Source organism: Dromaius novaehollandiae, chromosome 13 (assembly GCF_036370855.1).
Source record: "Dromaius novaehollandiae isolate bDroNov1 chromosome 13, bDroNov1.hap1, whole genome shotgun sequence".
Classification (NCBI taxonomy): Eukaryota; Metazoa; Chordata; class Aves; order Casuariiformes; family Dromaiidae; genus Dromaius; species Dromaius novaehollandiae.
Window position 1 is genome coordinate 14,558,560 of NC_088110.1, and position 18,658 is coordinate 14,577,217.

General features: G+C 38.5%; 1 protein-coding gene across 2 annotated transcripts; it reads right to left on the reverse strand.

The window, feature by feature from the left end:
• Positions 1-774: 774 nt before the first annotated feature.
• LOC112987670 (fatty acyl-CoA hydrolase precursor, medium chain-like) lies at positions 775-13,308 on the reverse strand. Of its 2 annotated transcripts, XM_026107654.2 has the most exons (13): positions 13,152-13,308; positions 12,171-12,375; positions 11,188-11,332; positions 10,533-10,666; positions 10,047-10,200; positions 8,972-9,073; positions 7,892-7,996; positions 7,069-7,209; positions 6,900-6,983; positions 5,718-5,865; positions 5,388-5,519; positions 4,986-5,058; positions 775-4,559 (listed from the first exon to the last, which is right to left on the reverse strand). In XM_026107654.2, the coding sequence occupies exons 1-13, from the start codon at positions 13,222-13,224 to the stop codon at positions 4,382-4,384; spliced, it is 1,674 nt and encodes a 557-aa protein (XP_025963439.1). In that variant the 5' UTR covers positions 13,225-13,308; the 3' UTR covers positions 775-4,381. The 2 variants fall into 2 exon arrangements, with proteins under 2 accessions (XP_025963439.1, XP_064375759.1); XM_064519689.1 differs by lacking the exon at positions 7,069-7,209.
• Positions 13,309-18,658: the final 5,350 nt, after the last annotated feature.

The window sequence follows — 18,658 nt, forward strand, 5'->3', positions numbered from 1 at the left end:
TCCAACAGGAGGTTTAGCAAAGGGAAGTCCCAAAAAGACATTGACACTCCTCTCAGCGGCGTGTACTCTGATTTGGTTTCCTCGGACTCTCCCATATTTGGTCACCACTTCTGGTTGCTCTGTGTTTTGTCCTGGGGGATGTGTGCACAAAATCACATGATTGAATGGTCTGTTCAAAATGACCGGGCGGTTTTCTAAGTGCCGCAGTGCTTAATGTGCGCGCCTATCACTGAACTGCACAAGTGTGATATTACTCCCAGAGAGGCAAGGAGAAATGTTTTAAAAACCTTACCTACAGCTGGAAGATCCCTCAGGCCAGCTACGAGAATCAGAGGCAGCAGGAAGGCATTCTTACCAGCTGGCATTTTGCAGCCACTCCAGGTCATTGTGTAAAACGCTCAGGGAAGTGTAAATAGCTTGGGAGGGACAAATGCCTGGATTTAGGTGTGAGTAATCAAGACAGTTGTCAGAGGCCACAAGTAATGGGCTGAACCTGTTCAGTGAGGCAGGATAACAGTGCATGTCATCTAATGTGAGGCTGGGAGGAGGGAGGCCTCAGACAGCCTCTGCCTTCAGGAGTCTAGGACTGACTCCATATACCTAATTTTGGATATAAATCATTTGTTGTTCCAGGTATCCCCAATCAGTATCCATTATGACTTAGAATTTGTCTTCTAAAGTAAGAAGAATAAAGGTTAAAATGATTATTTTAATCTGATCGAAAAGTAGTACTATAAGTGAAATAACAACAAAAAATGTTTCAGAAGAAAAATGGACATTTAAACCTTTTATTCCCAATTTGGAACAAAACTTTTTTGTTTTGTTTTGTTTTGACTGCTGGAGTTTCCTGTAGGACAGGAAATACAGTTCATGAGTAGCTTTACTGGCATGGTTGTTGCCTTGCCATTGTCCTAAAACATCCAAAATACAAACCTGACAATCTCCACAGTTAATGTTGGCTGCTTTATTGAAAAAATCATTGTTATTCTGCTTGGAAACATAGTGGGTACTGTATCCTTCATTTAGCTGGGAAATGTTTTGCCTGTCAGATGTCTTACATTTATAATATAACGTAAAATGTGTGTACCATGTGGTGAAAGGCGAAGAGAGGCCTTCCTAGCTTGACAGAATTTGAAGGATATTTTCAAAGACTGAAACTAATCAAAGCAAATGGAATGCTACCTGTCACTGATGTCTCTGGCTCAGAGCAAATGTATAAATCACCTTGAGAAAAATTAATGCTGCTTTCTATAACTTATTATTTTAAAACAAAGCAAAACTAGAATCGCTTATAACCAGTTAGCATGGACTTAGCATGAAGTAACGCATCGGAGCATAAAGCGAAGTCACGCTTAGAGCTATGTGACAGCACCCTTAAAAAACATGTCATTCATAAAACACAGCAGATGGCAAATGCCTTTAGCTGACCTCTCTCATGTTTCAAATGAGTGTGAGATTATTGTGTAATTTGCTGTATCACTGTTAGTGAGTCTACAGACTATGAACCTCATGTTGAATACAAAAGGTCAAGAAGTTAAACCATTTTATGGTATCAGGAGAGCAGAGGGGCAAAAATTTTGTAAGATTACAAGGATGTAAGAACGAGAAGTCTACAATGTTTGTTATGTTTTTAAGTAGATTGGGCTGCTGCTTTTGGAGATGGTGGATATAATCATATTTTAATTGCATTTGAAATTACAAACAAGTTCCTCTTGTGCCTAAACGTAGTTCAGCAGAATGCAGACTGACTTGACAAAACAGACCAAGATCTACACAAAATAAGGGATTAAGCACTAAAGCAGACTTTGTCAGAAATACTAGCACCAAATACGTGTAGGCCAAAATACTGCAGATTGGGAAATGGCTAACACTACAGGAGCCCTGCTTGACCCTGAAATTCTCTATGTGCCCACATTTCTGCCAGTGCACACTTTTCACATCATCAGGCCTTCCCTTCATGGGCCCATGGACAACAACAGTGAGCTAATAACAAGCAGTGAACAATACCATACTTTGTTCTCCCCTCAGCCTTGGTGGGTGTCTGTCCTGTCAGCAATGCTTCCTTCCTCTGGCCAATGAATCATGAACTCTTTGCCAGGAAGGACGGAAGAACAGAAAATCATGCCACAGAATAGTCTGTGAAAACTCGAGAGCCTCAGGACTCAGGTCTTGCCACAGAAAGTAGGAAAATTTAGATCTGAAAGCTTCAGACTGAAGAAAAACTGAGCACATTTTTTACTTCCTAGGTGTAACCTAACCAAGGTATATCGTACAAAAGTGTCAAAGAGCAACTATTCCTTGCATTATTTTGATTACATGCAGCTCTCCATATCCAAATGGGCCATTTGTTTCAGTATATAAAAAATGCCACTTCAGATATTTTGAGACTGCTTGTGTGCTAAAACCACCTGAGGAAATATCAAGCAATTATAACCTTTTGTATGTAGACATTTTTACTTAATCATAAGCAGACATTACTAATATAAAACATCCCAGGTTTCTAAAGTTTTGAAGTGTCTTGAATAGTTTTAAGCTGCGTTTTATGAAATACACCTTTCTAATCACATTTTTATATATGCCATACCTGTTTCCAGGTACTAGCACTGCTTCCAAATTCCAAGCACTGGTTTATTTATACTGTAATGTTAAATCTGTGGGAAAAGAACAGGAAGATAACTACTCATTTTGTGAATTTTAGTGCAGACAAGAAGGTAGACATATGTGAAAAACTGCTCTGAAGGTTATTGCCCTGGTAGCTGAGATGCTGTGACTGCCCCAGTCATTCCAAGGGCAAACAGAATCAGAGTTTTCTAAAACACATTAAGACCCAGCTCAAGCTGAACAAATAAGTGACTAAAGGAAAAAGAGTTCACGAGACAAGTTTAGACTGGTGTAACTAAACCTCTACAGATTTATGTATCAACAAACACTGCTGACATCACTGCCAGATAATCTTGCAGAAATGGTTTGCCTTACTACAACTTATCCTAAGCAACACTGTAACCACCAGCTGTTCCCAGCCACTCCTTTGCTCAAATTACAGACATGCAGCATGGCTGTTTGAGTGAGCGCTTATCATCCACTTCAATACAAGATCAGATGACTCTGGCACTCTGCTGGCTCACACACTTGCTTCTGTTCTCCCTGTCATTCTTCCTATGCTGTGGGGCAATGAGGTCCAGGTAACCAGCCAGCTCTGAATGTGAAGCTGTGTAGTCAAAGCCAGCAGTGCTGTCAACAGAGCTCATTCAGAGGAGCAGAAAAACCATTATGATTATGCAAACTGATGCTTTAACTTGAAGATATTATACAAATGTTTGTGTCCCGAACTTGGTGGATGGTTTCTGTGTGCAGATCACCTATTTCTGCAGCTTTGTTTCCAAAAAGAAGTACCACTGATCAGTTCAGACCTGGGTGGCCGACAAAGGCCACCTTGTTGCATGGGACACCTTGGGCTGCCAGGCTGTGTCGCTCACTGGAGAGCAGAGCTATGACAGATTTACAGAAGTCCCTGTCTTGTTTCCAGCCTAGTGCTGCCAGCATGTACAGCTCTGGGACTTGGAGCCACAGATAACTTACTGGCTTGCACAGCTGGGCAGGCCCAGGTGCAGGGGAAGATGCCCTGATGCCAGGACTGGTCAGTTCCACCCTGTCCAGGCTGTACATGGAAGACAGAGCCCTCACGGTTCCCAGTTTGCACTTTCACGCATTTCTTTGTTGAGACTTTCGCAACAACCTCTTGGAATTAGCCTGCATCAGTTAGGTGAAACAAAAGGAAGCCCCGCCCCCTCCCCCCCAAAAAGAAAAAAGTAACATTTATTTAAAACATTTTATATAACAAGAAAACAGGTAGAGAATTTCTGTCCTGATTTGTGAGATGTTGAGGCTGTCTCACAGACATTTTTATCATAGGGAAGATTGCTCTGCTCTCTACAAGCTATTTCCAGTAAAGAAAGTGGAAGCAGGCTGCAGGACTGACAATTGAGGACTGTATTCTGAAAGAAGAGGGAAATGAATACATATTCTGACATTTATGAAATTCATAAGAATTATCTATGCAGAATATGTCAATGTGTCTGCCAATTTTATTCTTGTTCTTCCTTCTCTCAGGAGAATTATTCAGTTTTGATATCCACTGGGTAGATACCATGGTGTCAGTCTGAAAGATTGTTTTTCTTTTTCCCCACTTCCTTCATTAAATACTGATTTTTAGTCCCATGAACATTCCAAATTTCCCTTGATTCTCTCCTATCAGTGTGATCATGACAACAAATTACATAATAGTGAGTTAGAAACTGATTATTAAATTCTGCATTCTGACAAACTAATTTGGTTTGGCTTTACTTCAGGTTTTAAAAGCAAATTACATCCTCTGCCGCACTTATAAATCTGTGTGTTCTGTCCTTCTTTCTGTCATGGTTTGTTTTGTGATCTGTGCCCAAAACTCCATTTTGCGTTCTTTCAATTTCTTTGCTGCCTTTTGCGTTAGGTCTATTTCCAGGTATCTTTCATCCAGATCATACTGAGGCCAATGCACCAAGCCTTCTCCATTGGGATTTCTGGAAAGAGCATAATGAAAAGTTAGCTTTTCATTTGGCTGTCAATTGTCTTCTGACTGCTCAGGCTCCAGCTGTTCCAGAAAACTAACAGGAGCCCAGATTATGTGATTCTAATATCTGAATAGTCAGATGTTTCTGTTAAAATGCTTAGCTGTGGAATAGTAAACATTTAATAACTGCCATTAGAGTTTCAGATCTAAAACTCCATTGCAAATGGAGTATTAGGACTTAGATCCTTTTTTTTTTCTTTTTTGGTAGGCAGGTTCATTTAAAAAGTTTTTCTTGGAATTGTTAGGAATACAAACAATTTGTTTCAATATTTATCTTAAATTCTACAGAATTTGTGGAACCACCATATAAGGATGGCTATAGTGTTTCAGGCAGCACAGGCAAAACTTGATCTGTAATTAGCATTGTGATTCTCACCCATTTCTAGCAAAGTTAGTCCAGTATCTCATAACTGTTCGGCTAAGTTTATTTTCTCCTTCTGTAGCATTTCCTGAAAAGTGAGAGATGAAATTGCAACATTAGAAAATGAGTAATCAAAAAACAGCACTTAAATCAATTCCAAAAAACTATAATCAGTTCTACTTGTTATTCTGAGCTATGGGAGGTTTACATGAGCAGACTCAAGGACAGAACTGCAGATGAAAGATTTCATGAAAAGTAAATACTACTAAAAAAAAGAAAATAAAAGATAGAAAACTGATATTTTGATTCTTATGTTTCTGAAAGCAAATTCTATTCTAAAAGCACTCAAGTAAGTAAAACGACTATTACTAAGGATGCCTTAAAAAAAGAATTCTTTAGCAAGCATAGATACATCACCGGCTAAAAATGGCTTTCCAAAGACAAAGGCAATCTCATCTCCATGGTCTGCTTTTACAAACTCTGGTACAACACCGGTAGCTGAACTTGGTCGATGCTGAAACTCATAAAAGTAGACTGGATTGCCAGCATCTAAAGGAAAATAAAAGAGTGCTACTTCTACTGCTGAAAATACCTGCCACCAAAGATGATAAAGTTTCATCAAGAGCTATTTTGATAAAATGAAAACAAATCTGTTCTTTTGATAATGAAGTTTGATGCATACTGTTCCTAGACACACCCTACAATGTAATTCTACATTTCCTCAAATATATGCTGAACTATACTCACCTCTATGGTATCTAGCTACTTCAATGGCTGAGAAAACGAAAAAAGAGTCTCCTAGTGCATCAAGAAGCCCATCTCGCACCTGAACACGGTTCTCTGCATTCCCTATGTATTCGTTGTATAATAGATCAATAACATCAGGAGTAACATCCTAAAGTGAACAGAAAAGATATTTCCTATAATAATGATCAACATTAAAAGGAATAGCAGCATTAACACTATCTTCTTTCAGAGACAATCCCCAATTGTGCTGGAGTGGGGAAAGAACTCAGAGCTTGGAACCGGGAGTTACACAATTACCAGCTATAGATATTCTCAGAGAAAGAGATTTGCAACATCACAAAGAGTCCCCTCCAACATCTTTAGATAGATATCACTCAGCGATGCTGATGAACAGATATGGCAGTCTATTCTCCCTTCTGTGGAAATAACCCTCATAAAAAAAAGAAATTCTGTTGGATTTTATAGAATTCATTTATTATTATAGATGGCCATAATTTAATGCCTTTGGAACAAGCCTGGGTTCTACCGACTCAAGTTTATGTCAGATAGTTGTGGCTCTGAATGATCCACTGCAAGTATAGGCTATAAGTCCTTAATTCTTATGTTCTGTAAGTCCTTAATTCTTACCTCTTATGTGGATTTTTCTATATGCAGTAGTTTCAGGATAGCATCCAGGAAGCAGAAAGCTAAGAGCTTTCTAAGTTTCAGGAAGCAAAAATTCAGATGCCTAAACATAGGTTTGTCAGTGCCATTTTAAACATCTCAGGGTATCCTTTCTAGTCTCCAGCCGCTGCTTCAGAAGGGCCTGTGTGTTCCATAGGTCTTGTGTCATACCTGCCAGTACTGTGCGGATGTCTTGGATATCACAGAATGTCTAAAATGTCACAAGACCTATGTTTAGGTACCAGAATCACTCCTGGATTTCTGCAGAACTCCTTTTATAAAAGATGGAGCATTTAGGAGGGAAACAGCTAAATTTAGAGCATATTTTCTGTGTTAATCACTTGCTAGGGGCAATAGGAATTAGAGCCATGTCGGCTGCCCATTTGGGAATTATGGCTCCACAGTAGGAAGCTGTCACACACTACAAAGTTTACCTCTAAAATATACCCCTCCAGGAGTACAAATAACATCAGCCCAGTCAAGAAGCAGCACTGGGTTATTCTGGAAATAGTCTCTTACTGTTAAAGGTGATAATACGCCCTGTAAAACTTGACGTGCAACATCTTTGTCCAGACCTTCTGCATAATCAGGAAATTTCATTACCTGTATGAGAGAAAGAATACATATGTAATAGGAAGTCTTATATTAACAAAATTATATATAAATAAAGCCATTATAAGTCTCTTACTGTAGGAATTATCCATCCAAACTCACAGTTATTTACTCCTATTATATATGGGACTGCATTGATTACTTTTTCAGATAGTAATTGCCTGGGACTCTTAGGAAAAAATACACCATCCACACATGCAGTGATGAACAAGGGAGGCTGGGAAAAAAAAAAAGTTCCATTAATACATTAATTTTGCTTCTGGAGAACATTTTCAGACTTTTAATGTAGTTCCAAAGCAAAACAAAGTAAGTGCCAAGTGAAAGTATAAGAAGTAATAGTATTCAAGACATCTCTTAGTTTCCCTGATAGATTTTCTGCACTGGACAGAAAGTTATGTTAACATTAAAATTACATTTTGAATATTCATGAAATGTAGGTGCTATTGTCCAATTTACATTTCTTCTTGTTTAGTTCAACCCTATTATGGATGTGTGCAGCAATGGGGGAAAACTTCTGTGATGAGACTGCAAAGGAACTGGGAAGTCAGTATTAGAATGAGAAATTTTGAGTTAGACCTTATACATGTGATATTAATTATTTAGGTTCTCCAGGAGAAATTGCGACATTTCACACACTTCTCCTTTCCCTGTTAGAGCAAGACAGCAAAACACAAGCAGCTCAAAGCCATATAGAAAGAGAGGGAAGTAACCTGTTTACATTTTTCAAATGAGGTATGGCATAACTGTAGTGTTGTGAAATCCTGCAAAAGTCAAGAACAGTAAGATGTTACATTCACTTCAAGTTCTCCTAGTGCTACAACACACACAGAGCATTCATGATAGCTGTTACAATAACATTTGAAGTGTCGCTCAAATGCACAGAGTAGAATTTCACCTACTATTTTCAGAGTTATTTGTTCCATCTCTTCTTCTGTTTTGTCTTTTAAGCACTCAACCATTGCAGCTGAACTGGATATTTGACAACCAGCTACAGTAGCAATTCTCTGCAATCAGTAAAAACAACAGTCACTTTTTAATTGATTTTTATGGACTATCCATATCCTTATAATTATCCCTATAATTCCTGTAGAAGGCTTTTATGGGCCACTGACTCAGACTCCAGCAAGGGGGTATCTAAACTTCCCAGCAAGGACCATCAGAGCCAGACATGTTCCAACTGCAGAGGCAAGAATAAGAAGCCTTCATAACCCTTCATGTTGTGGGCCAAGCAGAGAGACAAGCACATACTTCTCTAAAATATTCTGATACAGAACAAGGTATGGCATCCTTGCAAATAATATACTGGCAGAGAAGGCAGGATGACACATGGGAGTTTGTGACGCCTACTCAGAATACAACCATGTAGGTGGTAATAAAGAGCACATTACACCATCTTAATGATGTGCAGGTTTTTTTGGGTGGAGTAACATTTCTCAGCTGTCATCAGAGTGACAGAGATCATTATAACATTGCCTTTTTTATATCCTGGGTTAGCAAATCTAGGTTCCTTGGAAGTTGTTTCTTGTAGGTGGAGACTGCAAGGTTGAAATGAGCTCTTCTTTTGTTTATTCAATCATGAATTGAATTATGAAGAAAATTGAAAATCTTGTTTCTTTGAGCATGACAGGAATCAAACAGGGGGAGGATGAAGAGTATTCAGAGTCTGGCACTATTTTCCAGGCAAAAATTTGAGTTCAGCTTTTCCTAAAGACCATGTAATGAATTTCTTTACATTTGATGCTTTTTGCCTGCCTTCTCTCTCTACTTCCTTACTCTTTTGCTTTCTCTCAGGCATATGTGGATATCTGGGTATTTGAAAAGCAAAGCATCATTAAAGATGTATTTCTTATCTGCATACAGAAATGCTGTCTCTAATGACTGTGGTTGTGGTTTCACAGGAAAGTTCCACTTTTTGAATAAACAATTTAAAATGAGCAAAACTATCGGGAAAGTATTTAAAAATATCACAAAATACCCACTTGTGCTTGCTCCTCAGGATGGTCAGTGAACAAAATCTGGATTGCAGTACCACTCTCTGAGATGGCCTTATGGAACAAGCCCTTTGCCAGAGGAGATAAGACCTGAAAAGCAAGAACAAACATTACAAGTATGACAAGCACTATGTTCTGACCACTGACTTAGAATTTCAATATCAGAAATTGCCTTTTAAGACATTTTGAAAACATGACCACTGACTTAGAATTTCAATATCAGAAATTGCCTTTTAAGACATTTTGAAAACAAATGTCACAAGAGGGTTGTTCTGTAGACTTTGGTCATAGTTCAGCTACGCAGTGGGCTTTGGCAACAATATCAGGTTCAAGAGTTCATGCCTGTCCTTTCCCCTCCCATAGCACCCCGCTTCCAAGACTTTGTGGGACTACATTGCAAGACAGATATGGATTGAAAATGACTGTGTCCAAGATAGTCTGGCTGTGCTGCAGTAGGGATATAAACAACTATTTGCCAGAGGGCAGGAGCTCAGCAAAAAGGAATTACTGCTAATGCACGTGTATCACTGAAACCAGGTTTTGTTATGCATTTTCTATCAAATTATGAGAGTTTGAAGAAGAAGAGCCTCTTAATCGTAAATGCACCTCAAATGTACCTCAATGTGCTCAGTACTGATGTAAAAATTTTACATCATCACTGGGTCACAAAATGCATATCTAGTTCAGATATTATCATGACTATTCACTTTGGGTAACTTTGCCTGAGTGACTGTCAACACATAGGAAATGGGCAACAAGGCATCTTCTAAAAGGATTCTTCTCACATGGATAAATTTTGTGTTTACAGTTCTTGCACAAAAAGCAGAATTCAAGCTAGTAGATGAGGAATAATATTTTGGGTCTGAACTAGAAGATTTAGGTATAGACCATTTTCATCAGTCAGAAGCTGCATTTGTATCACATTGTCTTATAGACCAAAGTGATGGGTGGTTTATTATAAAACCATCGCTTTTCTCTCCCTGACTTTTCTTGCAGATACTAAAAATGAAAACGGATTGTATTTCTTCAGAGTGATTAAAATTAATGATTTCTGTGAACTTACAAGGGCAGAAACGCTGACTCCTCCTGCAGATTCTCCAGTGATAGTTACGGATCCTGGATCTCCTCCAAAATTTATGATATTTTCCTGAATCCACTGAAGAGCTGCTACTTGATCCAAATAACCCCAGTTTCCCCGGGCATGCTCATCACTAGTGCTGCAAAGAAAGAACAGACTTGTTTAAATGCTTGATGTAAGAAAAAAAGTGGAGATAAATACAATCTGTGGTATAAGAAATCAGTTGCCAAAGAGCCTCTCTACACAACTGAACCAGAAATGGCTCAGGAAGGGTTGAGATAAGCCTAGCTATCAAACAAGAACAGATTCTGAATTTGACTTGAGACCCTTAAATTGTTCCCAAAGGTTGCATATATAATTAAAAAAGTGTAGTTTCCTTGTATAAGTAAGTATCGTGCACATCTCTTTGCAAAGGTTTTGCGCACTTAATTTTGGAAATCACTTAGCAAAAAATAAGATAGACTATCTTACCTAAAATATCCAAGAATACCTAATCTGTACTGAATTGTTACAACCACCACATTGTCAAAGGCCGCTAATGCTGAACCATCATATGTTGAAGCTGCTCCAAAAACTAATCCACCTCCATGGATCCATACAAAGACCTGGAAAGAAAAAAACATAAACTAACAACCCAGTACAGATGAGAGGTCCCTGTGATACAAACTAAATATAAAACAAAACAGAATATTTTGTGCTATTTCACTCACAACTCTTTCAGATTGCATTTCACAAATGGTAGAATTCTTTTGAATATGAGATCTGCAATCTTATAAAATGGCATTCATTTTATTAAACATTTGCATTATGCCTATGCCCACTGACTTTTCAGAGATTTTTTTAGAGGAAATCAAACATTACTTATTGAAAATGTCAATCAGATTTTATCTGTAAAATAGGATTTTGTACACTTTCCAAATCTCAGCAAATATTTACTGGACCTAAGCATACAACTTGATTAAAGCTGGAAAACTGCACCTGGAAGTCTGCATATAACACAGGTTGTAGGTTTGCTGTAAAGTTATTTTAATCCTTGAGAAACTTTTAGAAGTTTTAGGCTTAACTTGTTCCATGAAGTCACAAAAGCAATCAAGTTTGTCAGAGATTTTATAAAGATTTTGCTTACAGGCAGTTTCTCCTGTTTTTCTGTAGAAGTGGGTGTATACACATTTAGGTATAAGCAGTCTTCAGACAGTTGGAGAGGAATCTTTTCTTTTCTATTAGTAATAAGATCTGAAAAATACTGTCCTTGTTCTCTATCCTGTAGACATCTGAATAAATAAGAAAAATAAGCAATAAAAATAATTAAAACCTCCAAGTTTCTTCCTCTATAAACTACAAACCAGTAGTCCATCCTGAGTACATTTCCAGATGTTGGCAACAGAAAAAAAATATATAAAAAATGAAAAAATATTATATTTTCTTCCTTTGAATGCCAGTCAGACATGTTGTTAATGAGATCAGTAGAAAGGAGCCACAGTATAGAGTAGAACAGTGACATGAAGATATAATTTTGCGTGTTTCAACATATTACAGAAATCTACCTGCAAATGGATATGGCCATAAGATAATTCAGTGAAAATATAAATGAATTATTTTGCACCTTATATAACTTTTTATATTGTACATGTAGGTTTTAGGCTTGAGGTGCTAATCAATGGCAGTAATTCGAGTAAGATGCTTACAGTATAGACTAGAACTGGTCTGTGTTTCCTATGTATCCTACTGAGCATGTGACTCACTGAACACTTTATTCTTCCACACTTTATTCCAACATTTCTTAGTTCCTTTTTGTTTCTGCTCCAAATTTACAAGGTTCATAAACATTACTAAGTAATGGCTGAATGTCCCCCAAAGCACATTATTGATCAAGTGCTTGCCCTTCCTAGTTTATTGCTGACACCTATTAGACAGCACTTTTCTTAAAAAAAAGAGCACCTTATGATGATATCTTTAAAAATGTATGCATTGTAAAACAATTGCAAGTGGTAATGAGATGGCACCATAGAATTTATCATTGTCACTTTTGAATGCCCTGTATATTGGTGTCCTGCAGCTGCATATAATATAAAATCATTAAAAAGGTCAGTAGTTCTGTCATTATCTTACACTGGTGGGTAGAAAGTGGCATCTCTGACACCTTTCCATGGCTCAGGTGGCTGGGGTTCGGAAAACCTCAAGGGTCCAACAGGAGGCTTAGCAAAGGGAAGTCCCAAAAAGACATTGACACTCCTCTCAGCGGCGTGTACTCTGATTTGGTTTCCTCGGACTCTCCCATATTTGGTCACCACTTCTGGTTGCTCTGTGTTTTGTCCTGGGGGATGTGTGTACAAAATCATGAGTGGTCCATTTGTAAGCAACTGACGCATTTCTAAGAGCCTTAGCTACTCAAATATGCATCTTTTGTTTGCTTAAGCAATTCCTTTTCATACATAAGGCTTCAACAAATACTCAAATCAGTATAACCAACATTATTTCAGCCTTCATTCTGATTGTTTTTGTATGTATAACCTCTCATATGTATATCAGCTATTTTTTATATCTTATTAGCCACACACATTAATAACTGCATATAGATCTTAATCCTTTTGACCTAAGTCATTATTCAAAACTCCAATACATTGCTCTCATTAAGAAAAGGCACTTCTTTCTTAAGAAAAAGATCTGCGAATACACAAAATAATTTGGGAATCTTCATAGTACAGCCAAAAAAACCCTTCCAATATTCCTGAAAATAGTACAGCATACATAAATAATGTTAACGTTTAGGTAAGATTCATTTTAAAATAAGTATGAAAGTTCTCAATACCAAATTAAAAATGTGGCATGTCGGTCTTTGCCTCAGCAGAGAGGATTTGGGGGTAGGAATTTGATTTCATTATTTGTGAAAAAGGCAAATTAAGGCAAATGTCTGAAAACAGATCACTAAAAAGAAATGAAAAACTATCTGCTATCCAGACTTAGTTTCTGTACAGCAATGTCGGGTGTCCAGGTCTTCCAACAAGGCTGGAATTCCCTAAAGTGAGCAGGTTGTGCACATGTTCTGTCTCCTTACAGAAGGCAACAGTGAAAAACATTTTTGACGCTTACCAGTAGCTACAAGAGCTGTGACCCCGGCGGTGAGAATCAAGGACAGCAGCAGTGTGTTCTTCCCAGTCGCCATTTTGCAAGCTAGTCACACATTCACCCCCCCAGTTTGTTGCCTTATATACTCAGTGAAGTATGAATGTTATGCAAGGCAAACACTGATTACAAAAAGCAATACCCAAGCTGTGAACCAGCACTAGCTGTGAGCAGCCAGAACAACTGTCCAAGATTGTAAGCCACTCCTCCCAGGCAAGTGCAAGGCAGCCCTCCCTGCCTTGCAGCATGGCCCCCTGAGTCTAATGCTGGCTCTCTATGGCTCCTTCTAAATCTTATTCACACAACCTCAGGCATCAGCTATTTGCTTTTAAATGCTCTGAAAAGAGTCTTCCATAACACCTGGGGATTCTTCCTGCTGCTGTAACACAATCATCTTTGACAATTAAGTTAGCAACAATTAAGTTGCTCCCACTACACAGTGGAGACTATGGAATAAAACTACTCTATTATTTAATTACATTTATTTCCTTCATTTCAGTATTAACATCTTAATGTAAACATCACATAATATAGCCATAAAGAGCAAAATTCAAAATGCTAATCTTGAAAAAAATTGTCTTTACTGAAGTAAAGTTGAATGATTTTTCATGTCACAAAAGAAGGCTATTTTGTGACAATAGCAGTATCAGAAAAATCTTAGCTTTTCCTGCAGGGTGGATACTCCACCTGTCACTCAGTCTGATCAGTCCAAGAATGCTTGTTTGGTATCTAATACAAAACAAAGAGGTCTGCTACGCTGATATGTTCTGAAGAGAGGCTTTCTCATATTTTTTAAGTTTGGGAGCAATATTCAAAGATTTGGGTGGTAAGCACATGTTTAAATCCCTCCGAAAAATCAGCAGGACTTCTGTGTGGACTCACATCTATCACCAGGGTGTGAGATGAAAAATAAGGAACAGATAGCTGAATAGAAAAGATTATCCACCTCTGTAACTAGGCAGTCATGTTTATTCTGTGTTTCCCTTTGTAAGCTTTGGCCTCTGCCTATGTTTTTGGCAAGGCTCAGTAGCTCTTGCCCCACAAAGTCTCTGTGTCTTGTAATTTTATATCATGAGAATTCTCAGTTGTCAGAGACAGCATTTCCATGGATTATTTTAGTGTCTGCACATTAGTTTTCAGCTATGTATGTCCTAAAGACCCACAGTCATGAAATTAGTTCAGCACATATTTTAAGCACGTAATAGCTGTGTGTGCTATGTATATACTCATGTACTCTGAAGAGATCCTTTACTCCTGACTTTTCCAAGTATGCCTGCACAGGCATGACTTGCAGCTCATGTAAGTAAATCCAAGCTAGCTTTAAACTAGACTGCTCAGGGAGTAAACCGGTAGCAAGTAGCTTCACATATATATGTTAAGCACATACTGAATATGTAAGTACTCATATTTACTCTGCTTATGCGAAGACTTTTGCCCTCTGTACTGAGCTCTGTGCTGCAGCAGCTACACTGTTAACAATGCCAATGCTAGCCAGCTTCTAAAAAAAACACTGTGGACAATAATTTGGTTGCAGAATTTTTAATTGGTGTGTAGAGGGTCTGTTTTTTCTTGTATTGTTTCTGAAGAGTGAAATTTATGACATTAATAAACATCAGGAAAACGGGGCTGGGATTAGTCTGTGCTTTTATGAATGTAAAGTCTACACTATACTGACAGATGTACCTACTATCAAATGCAATGAATGGAAAGAGGTGCCTGGAGTACAAGTAATGGTGTTTTAGCTCATGCAAACTTGTATCTTTATGCGACAAAGGTTTGCTGGAAGGAAAGTGTGGGAGTACTGTGTAGTAGCAATCTCTGCACTCCTGTTTGCCTGTAGGAACTTGATAACAGTGAAAAATGGGGAAAAGGAAGGAGGTTTCTGATTACTGGTTTCACTTGTACCGAACCTGACAAAACAAGGTTCCTTCTTCAGTAATGGATCAGGCTAAACAGATGCAGCATCTAAAGATTATTCCCTGGACATGTTGACACAGTATCTAGTCAACAGTGGAGGACTTGGCAGAAACACTGCATACGAAGTTATTCATTATAAGCTGCTCTTTGACTTCAAAATAATGACCAGAAGAACAAAAAACATGAAAACAAAATGCCTGTATGTACGGTCAAGTCATCTCCTAGGCACCCAACTTATAGCTGTTCTTCAGACTCCAGTAGAAAAGCATAGGAGGAACTGAACTGAGGTTACACTCTCAAACAGTGAGCTAATGGTGTTGCTTCCTGAAAAAAAGGCTGTTACTCCACCATTTCATGATTATTCTGCTGAGTCATTTTCCTTCCTCCAAAGCACTCCTGGAAGCTGGAAATCTTAAATGAGGGCCTTGGAAACTTGAAAACAATGGAAACTGGTTGAAGATGCATATGTAGAATTACCTTGTGCCAATTACTGTCAATGCTTAAAATTTTGGTATGGTATTGTCTGTCAGCAACAGAACGGGGAGAATGTATTCTTTTTTTGCTTGTGAAAGGCTGGACAGGACAATACATAGATGTTGCTAGTTTATGACCAAGATGGGGCGGTGGGCATATATATATATTCATATACCCTTAGCAGTTTACATAGATCTGGTTGAATACTGTTGCAAATCCTCTCACCATCTCCATTTACCTTGCACTGTTCTGGTTCTTGTGAAAACTGTTTCTATACTAGATGCAGCTACAAGAATCCCTGCTTGTAACGCAACTTCCATCCTGGTGGGCATGCGTGAGTCTGAACTCATTTGTGACTCTCAGACTACAGCAATCCTTTACTACAAAGCCAAATGCTATGTTGTCTGCCTGTTGCCCTTTCCTCTTGCTAAAACTAACCTTATTTATTTCTGTAAACAATTTATTTTCTATCTGCTGATCTTTACTGGTTTTCCAAACTCTGCTTTCCAATTTGCTTTCCCTTTACTTCCCCCTTTGTTTACTACTCTATTTTCCAAGCACCACTCTTCGGTCTTTGTTCTACCCCTTTCTTCCCTTGGAAATACCCATCTTGCAAAATGTATCAGCGTTATCCCATCCACAGTCCCAGAGATGTACAACTTGGAGGCCAAAGGAAGCAGCTGTCCTGAAAATATTACCAGAGGAAATTAGTTTCTGCAAAGTCTGCCAATCTCATTTACATAAGATACTAAATAAACAGGATTTTGTTTCCTTACTGCTTTGCCTGCAGATCCTTTGCATGGATCTGTATGTGGCAGTCCTTACCCTCATGACATACACTAACCTTGTGGAACCTGGAGACAGTGCTACATACCTGACAAGGAAAATCTTGAATCCTGCTCGGCATTTCATTTGAAGAGAGAAGATTTTGCAGTTTACTCTCAATCTGTCAACAATGCGCAAGTCAGGGACCAAGCCAAAGTAATTTTGCCATGAGACAAGATTTGCCTCTATACATTAATGTACTACTACTTTTCTTGATTTCAAGAGCTGAAAAAGTAAAGACAAGTATCACAGTCATGGGCCTATGTCACAGTTATGTACGGTAGAAATGTTTAGAAATATGCATTTAAAGTGGACCTGAGTTGGTCCTTTACTCAGCCTCTGGTGAAGACTGAGTCAATAAACTAAGGCTGAGGTTGGCCTTGCACAAGAAAACTCACAGAGCAACAACAAACTCCCACTCTTCACTCTTACCTTCACTCTTGCTTCTATACTTGATGATATCAGGAGCATCACGCTTGTTCTCAACTTTTCTTCTCAAGCGTGTCAAGGCTAAAGGCAGCAGTCATCTGTAATATGTTCAGACTAGATATCAAGGGAAAATCTGATAATACGCATTACTAAGCTGAATTTTGAATGTATTTCAATGTACCTGTATTACATCCTGCAGAGAGGAAATGGCTAAACAGAATGGCAACCTCAGCTTCTACGGGAAGAGACATGTGACAGTACATTTGGCACAGTGTCCACTTCTAAGACAATTCTGCATGTCACAGTTCTTACTCAGAATAATCCCACTGGCTCTCTCTCTATGGGAGAGCTAAAAGAGGCAGTTATTGAACGTGCAGTTGGAAATGATGTTGTATTAGAAAAATCACACAGCCATTTATCAAGCATCAAACACACCATGTGAAAGAAATCAATCAAAGCAAGGGATAACAGAGAATTTCTGCTTCTAAATCAATGAGTGTTCAGGCAAACCCAGTTCAACTGAAGTGTATAAAACTCAGTGCTAGAGTTTATAAAACTTAGTATTTGGACAACTTTAGTGCTCTGACTCCGGGCATGTGATGATCTCACACCAGGATGTATCTGGGGCAGCACAGAGTATCAGAGCAGTTGCTGCTAAGCAGATAGGAATAAAATCTTTTGACGTGATCCAGTGTGACTTACTTTTAGCACTGCGCCTGTGCATAAGAAGTCAGTTCCACTGCACTTCCCCACACATAACACATATTCTCTGCCTATATACGTACAACATTGCCTATTTTTCTCTTTTTGTTGGATATAGCCATGGAACTGCATGTGCAATGAAAATCTGCCAGACTATTTTGCTATTTTGAGATTATGTTCTCCTCACAAAATGTTAGCTAAAACAAAGAACAAGGAACAGATCCCACTTTACCGAAACAGCAGTTGTGTTAAGTCTAACCCTACCTTTCCGGTTCTGACTGGCAACAGAATTTGTGCAGAAAGGTGTAGGAAGCTCCACCTTATTTCCTAGGACAAAATCATTCAGAAAGAAGGAATGGCCAGTTACTTGCTGCAGGACATGATTAGCTGGGAACGACCTTAGTAAATTGTTCCAGAGATAAAGAGGGGAGATTAAAGAAGGACAAAAAAAAAAAAAAGAAAAAAAAAAAGAAAAAAAAAAAAGAGGAGGAACAGATGTGCAGTGCCCTGTAGGATCTATGAAGCTGCATAATGCTGTAGGTGCAAGGTAGCAGTAGGGTCAGGAATATGGTGGGAATAGCCTAGGGGCCAGACAGAAAGCAAACAGGACATAGCAAAGAAGTTCTTCACAACATGGAAATAATGCATTCAAGACTTGTTCTTGGCCATCCAAGTGCATATCAGCTGAAAAGGATGTCTGAATAATTCTGGTAAATGACTCCCTCTCCAGTGTTAGTAATGAAAGCCTGTGACCCAATGCAAACAGAAAACCTGGAACTGATTGATGGCATGGAGAGGTCTCCCCCAATAAAATAAGCACCATGGAAAAGATAGAAAGTGTGGAATGAATGTTACTACAGCTGTTGTAAAGTTAAAAAGAAAAAGAAAAAAACACTGTGGGTACTAGAGACTGCTTCCCTCTTTTCTAACGGTTGAGAGAAATCTGAATTTCAGCACTAAACTACTCTTACAGATTAAGTATCTGAACAGTCAGAAACATACTGGGCACTGACAGTTGTCACCACTGTAAAACTGACTTACGAAACAGAATATTTTTTACTTTCAATTCCTTTCCCAAAGTGCATTTCTGTAAGTGAATCAGACCAGAGCTTTCATACCATCACTAA